This window comes from Gallinula chloropus (assembly GCF_964237585.1).
Source record: "Gallinula chloropus genome assembly, chromosome: 8".
NCBI lineage: Eukaryota > Metazoa > Chordata > Aves > Gruiformes > Rallidae > Gallinula > Gallinula chloropus.
This window is the reverse complement of record NC_140093.1, coordinates 25,802,836-25,808,951: the sequence shown is the minus strand read 5'-3', so window position 1 is coordinate 25,808,951 and position 6,116 is coordinate 25,802,836. Positions and strand designations below refer to the sequence as shown.

General features: G+C 51.3%; 1 protein-coding gene across 1 annotated transcript; it reads left to right on the top strand.

Annotated features, from left to right (window-relative positions):
- Positions 1–779: 779 nt before the first annotated feature.
- FAM124B (family with sequence similarity 124 member B) lies at positions 780–4,083 on the top strand (the record flags this gene model as incomplete). The annotated part of the gene is made up of 2 exons (XM_084267671.1): positions 780–1,508; positions 3,466–4,083. The coding sequence occupies 2 exons, from the start codon at positions 780–782 to the stop codon at positions 4,081–4,083; spliced, it is 1,347 nt and encodes a 448-aa protein (XP_084123797.1).
- Positions 4,084–6,116: the final 2,033 nt, after the last annotated feature.

The following is a 6,116-nucleotide window of genomic DNA, read 5'->3' as shown; positions in this document are numbered from 1 at the left end:
AAGCTACCTGTGTTGTGAAGTCTGTAACTAGGAGTCCAGGCTTTTTCCCAAAGCTCCTCTTTCCGGAGGCTGATTCATATCTGCCCTTATTGTTTCTGTTGTGTTCACACGGGCTTGCTTTCTTTTGTTCGCCTGTTTTCCTTCCTTGTTTTAAAAGAGCAGCTTATCTGTGTGCCCCAGGAGGGTGTGACTCGCACACACCACAAGCTTTTACCAGCAGCTGAAGCCCCAGCCTGCCGACTGCAAGAAAATACGCTGAGGTTTTCCACTGGGAGTGCCGCAGCCTGTCCACAAAAGGTGGCGACCACACACACACACACACACACACACACACACCCCTGCTGAGAGGGGAGCGTGCATATTGTCTGAGAGAAGAGGATGCTGTAACCGCAGTTGTGCTGCGGTTGCTCCTCACCTCTCCTGCCCTGCGCTGTGGAGGACAAGAGCAGCAGGACGCGGAGGTGCTTCTGGACCGCTGGCCGCAGGCATATGCAGTGACTGGAGCTCAAGGCCTGGAACCAGCAGCTTTTGGCTGAGCTCTGCAGGTGTGAGCACCCTGGGACCAGTCCCAGAATGCCTTGTTGTTTTTCCCCTGCGCTGCCTACACTAAAGGTACGTACTGACGTGTTTCACCAGGTTATTGCGAAGCCTGGAGAAGATTTAAGTCATTCCAAGCCTTAGAGCGCATCCCTCGAGTTACTGAGGCTCCAGCAGGAGGAGGAGGAGGAGGAGAAGTAAGGCACCAACTTCATTTTCATCTTCGGTTGGGAACCTTTGCAATGGGTGATGGAGCAGATTCTCTGATGACTGTGCATCTGCTCGCCAGTTTAGGACAGTCACTGCTTCTGCAGCAAACTCTGGATCAGCTTTTGGAGTGGATCTGCCCAGATGTTCAACTTTTCCTGGTGTCTGAGCGAGTCAATCCACTGAACTACTATGAGAGATTCCGTAAGAGAAGCTGTGGCTTTCCCGGGATATCTGTTCTCCTTTTCCTACACGAGGGCTTGGGAGAAGAACGGATTTTCCAGGTCCACGAGCTCTTCCAGCGTCCGCCCTGGCGCTACCAGTGTGCCCAGATTGCTAATGGGCAAAGCCACCCCTATGTCCCAGCTCACCAGGACTTCTACAGCCTGGATGACCAGATGCCTGTGTGGGGCATCAGGCGGGTACACTGTGGCCCCGAAATCCTGCGTGTCACCCTCTACTGCTGCTTTGATAACTATGAGGACGCGGTGAGGCTCTACGAGATGATCCTCCAGAAAGAAGCAGCTGTGCAGAAAAGTAACTTCTGTGTCTTCGTGCTGTACACAGCCCCAGGTACAGCCGTGCAGCTCTGCCTGAAGCAGCTGCCCATCGGGGTGGCTGCAGAGCCAAAGGACGCCTCAGCCTTGCAGTTCAAGGTGCAAGAAATGGGGCAGCTGGTGCCTCTCCTGCCTAACCCCTGTGTGCCCATCAGCAGCACCAGGTGGCAAACGCAAGACTATGAAGGAAATAGGATTCTGCTCCAGGTACGTGCCCGCGGTGCTCTGAGAAGAGGGGTGGGGTAGGGGTGTGTATGTGTGTGTGTTAACTTTTTATATTTATTTATTTCCCCAGGAAAGAGCAGGGGTGGTTCAAAATAGAGATTAATATTTTGACTGTTTATGTTTTCCTTTGAATTTGTAAGTGCTGTAAGTGGTGCCTGACAGTGCAAGGATGTTGCTGGTAAATCTAAGCACAGATCTTTGAAATACTGTTATATTGTTAAATTAACATCACTGCTGCTTGCTGAGATGCAAAGCCTTCATGCTTTTCCGAGCAGGTTAGTCTTACATCTTTCCTTCCCTGCCTGACCCAAGTGATTGTAGCAGCCTATTCTTTTTTTCTGATAAGCCATTGTGTTATAAATGTTTCTGCAAGCACATTTTTAGCATCCAAAGCCCAGAGGTATTGTAAATATATCATTGGTATAACGTCATCTGTAGGATCTGTGAGCTCTTGGGTGAGCTGCAGTTGCACAAGAGCACCAAGGAAAGGTGCTGTAGGAAACCTCTCCCTTTTCAGTTCAAGTGTGTGGTCTGGAGGTAGGATGGAAGCACAAGGCTGTGCTGAGATGATCAGTAGTAGAAGTTAGGTGTGTGAGCAGGTGGGCAGCTCAGCTCGCTGTGCCTTCTTTCCACTGTAACAACCCTCCCCACCTCTGATCATTTCTGCTGGCAATTCTGACACTTAAATAATTTTCCCATCCTGTGTTGTTTTGTCTTTTTCCTCTCCAAGCTCATTTGTTAGAAATCAAGTTAATTACTGCATGCAGAATAAAGTTCTGTGCTCCTCAGAACACTGATCTTCAGAGCAGCCTCTGCGTTCTTCTCGCTCAGCATCACTTCCCAAACTGGTTTCTACTTGGACTGGACAAGGCCCTGAGCATCTTCATGTAGCTTTGAAACTGGTCACCTGGGCCAGGTGACCTCCAGAGGTCCCTTCCTAAATTACTCTGTGGTTCTTCCTGCTGTAGATACAAGATCTTGAAGCTGACAGACACAGGTCAATTCTCTGGTAGGAAATTCAGAAGCTTTTTTGGGGGTGTACCCATGCTGCACTCTGCTCCTGCTGAAAGAAGCTGGAGTCTGCTTAATGTGAGGATGGGTACCTTGCATTGAGTGCCCCACACATCACGCTGACAGCCTGGCATGCATGACTAGCATTCTATCAAGTTTTACAAGTCTAGCCTTGAGACTCAAGTAGGAGCCTTCAGTAGGAAGGTAGGAGGACTGTGAACCCACGTGAAGTTTGTGTATCCACCACATACTTTGGCAGGTTGTGTGCCACTATCCTTTCACTGGAGCTGTCTCCAGCTGAGCTGGTTTGATGGGCCCAGCTTCTTGTATTGCAAATGGCAGGGGATGGACAATACCTGTCTGCTTCTCCAGGTGGCACACTGGGGGAGTGAGGTTGGTTGTTGTTTGTTTTCCTCTAGGCTTAAAATTCCCACCATACATGATTCTTCTTTAACTCACAATTATCCTTATCCATTCCTGAGCATTTCCATCTCCAGGATACTCTGCTGGGTGTTGCAGGTGTGGGCCAGGCACCACTGCAGAGCAGCTGTGGGACCAGAGCTGCACCATGCATAACGATGTTGCCCGTTTGGCTTGGAATAGTTCCGAAGGTCTCGTTTGCGCTGTAGCCTCCGGTGAGGCACCGAAGGAATGATGCTAACAGTGCTGTCAGGGTAATGGTCAGCTCATAACCCAGCACTGGGTATGTGAAGCCACGATTGGTTTTCTCCATACACACCGTGTTGTCTACATGAAGTTTCACCTGCCCTTGCTCAGGCAGGTGAGGCTCCCGCGCTGGTCCCTGGCGCAGCTCCGACCGGCTTGGAGCGCAGGCGACTTCAGTGCAGTGAGGCTGGGTGAGAGCACCATCCCTTGGCCAAGCTAGAACGGTATGTTAATGGGGTTCTCTCCAAATTGTCTTTGGCAGGTTCAAGACAGCTCCAAGCCTCCTGAAAGAAATGTTGGGCCTTCCCGTCAGCTCAGCAATGCAGGCAAGGAAAGCATCCTGCAGGACTCTGCCCCAGCCACTCTCCCTGTAAAGCGGGGTCATCCTGGGTGGAGAAGCCAGGAGGTCAGACCCACGAAGGGGTACACAAAACCAGACCGATGCCAAGCCCTTCCTCCTGAGCAAGCTGGCCGTGACCTCCACAGCCACTTGTACTCTTTCCACGGTGGTCCAACAGCCCGGTCGTGGTGGGATGTCACCTCTGTCCGCAGGCGGACCGGCAGCAAGCTGCAGGCGTCTCCCCAGGAGAGCCGTGTTCCTTGGCAGGCAGCAGAGACTGATGTTGACACCGGGCTCGCCGTGGTGAGTCCCGCAAACAGCCGCTGCCCGCTCCGCTGCTTCTCCAGGGAGTTGCAGAACAGCCTCCTCCAGCCACGGTCAGCCCTGGGCAGTGCCCAGGACAGGGCCCGGCTGCCGCCTGCTGCAGCCAGAAGGAGTAAAGGAGCAGGGCAGAGAGCTGGGAACGTCCCCTTGCCAATACCATGGGCCAGCCCCGCGAGCAGAGTACAAGATGAGGAGGAGGAGGAATTCTTTATATGACTGGGTGCAGGAGGAGGAACTCTTTATATGACTGGGCACAAATGTGCCAGACGGACACATCGTTTCTGAAGGCCAGCAGAGCACTTCTATGTGCATCGTGCCGCCTCGTGCTGTGACCGCTGGCACCCAGCTTACCTCCATAGCTGTGAAAACGCTCCAGCAGTGGGTTCGCAGGGCTCGCTGCTCGCTTTCCATGGAGCCATGCTAAGGAGGCTGAAGGCAAAGCAAGGAAAATAACACTATTTACAGAAAGATTTATTTTCTTTTTAATGCTGAGTGGACTGGAGGATTATTGTGCAATGAATAGGAATAAGCCATATGACTCCTAGACCTGTTCCAAGATGTTAAAAATAATAGCCAGAGACATGTTCAGATGCACCTTCTAGCCCCACCTTGCCTGAGCTGCCTGAGCAACGGGATGTAGTGGCACAAGGTAGCAGTATGGTCACAATGGTGATGCTGATTTTCCTCTGTATTCCTTCTCACTTCCCTTGTTACTGGTATCTAAAGGTTACCAGTGGTGTTATTTGGTGTGAGATGTGAGCAGAACGGTTTCTAGAGTGACCTTTTCCCCAGACCAGCACAGTGCGCACAGAAAGCAAACGCTTGCAGAGAACAGTCTGAGCTGTGTCTGTGCTCCCACAAGACCTGCTGCTGCTTATCTGTGCCACACTTAACAAAATAAACCCAGCAACAGGCCAGGCTTTGTTAGACCAGTGTGCAGTTATCAGCAGGTAACCCTAATTGGGTTTTAATTAACAGAAGCCAGGAGTTTTGGAGGGAACTGCTGAATGCTTAGAAGTAAAAAGGGCAGGAGAGATGAAGTGATGCTTCAGCAACAGATGCTGAAATAACTCCAATCCTGATCAGCAGTTTGTTTTCTTGAGTAGGATTAAGCAAACCTCAAAGGGGAAGAGATGGGAAGGGCATGACAGAGGAATGGAACGATTAAAAGCCAAATCTAATCACACTTGCCTTCCAAGCAGCAGAGCCAAAGAGGTATTTTCTCCTTAAATACACTTGAACTCTGCTTTACACAGCAGTGTGAATGTTTGGAGTGCCTTCTTATTGCTGCCTCTTAGTTCTTAACTCAGGTTTGACAGGCGATGGCTTTGTATGGCCCAAGGAGAGGCAGGGGGTGATGGGCAGCACAGAGCCCTCCTGTGGGGGGGTGAGGGGTGTCTGTCCAGTTTTATGTGTGTTCAATCCCTGTACATGTGCCAGCTGAATGTGGTCCACACCGCACTGCACCAGCTTCGCTACCTGGGGAAGTCCAAAGCCAGCCCCCAGGGACTGGAGAGTGGTGCCACTGCTGGATGTCAGCCTGGGCTTTGGGAAGGAGCAGCCGAGTTGGTCTGAGGAGCAGCGAGGGAACAGCGCTGTCCCTGCACTGCCTGGCTGTGCCTGTGCAGCTGGTGCTGCCCTGGGCATGATGCTTAGGGACCTAAACCTGCAGAAAGCTGACCAGGGCACTTATATTGCTTGGCATTTAACACCCCCCACACACTTTCATATGCTCTGTAAAATCCTGTGCTTTTTCAATAAAACATACTGTGAAATTGTACATCCATGTGAGTACTTATTTAACCCTGCCTGGTGTGCTAAAGGCTTCTCCAGAAGAGAACACATCTGGTCATCTAAGACCGCAGTGAAGAGGAGAGCCTGCTGTGGGCAGGTCACCTCCCTGGCTGTGCTGCAGCATGTGCAAGGCAGGCTGGGGGAGAGGGGCAGGAGTGGGATCGGGGTAGGGCAGTGGTCTACATACACAGCTGTACAGCCCTGGCAATGGGCATGGACCCGGGAGCGAAGTCAGAAGTAGGATTCTTCAGAGGAACAGCTTGGAAGAGAGATTTCTGTGGCCTTCCCTCTACTTCCTCATACCTAAGGTGCTTGAGTGTGACTATTTAGCATATACTCATTTTACCTCAGAGAGAGAGAGGGTGCTTAAGAAGCAAAAGGTCAGTATCTAGTGTGGGGGAAATGCTGCACCAGTCAAAACAAGAGAAAGGAAGAGAATTATACATGAGGTAGAC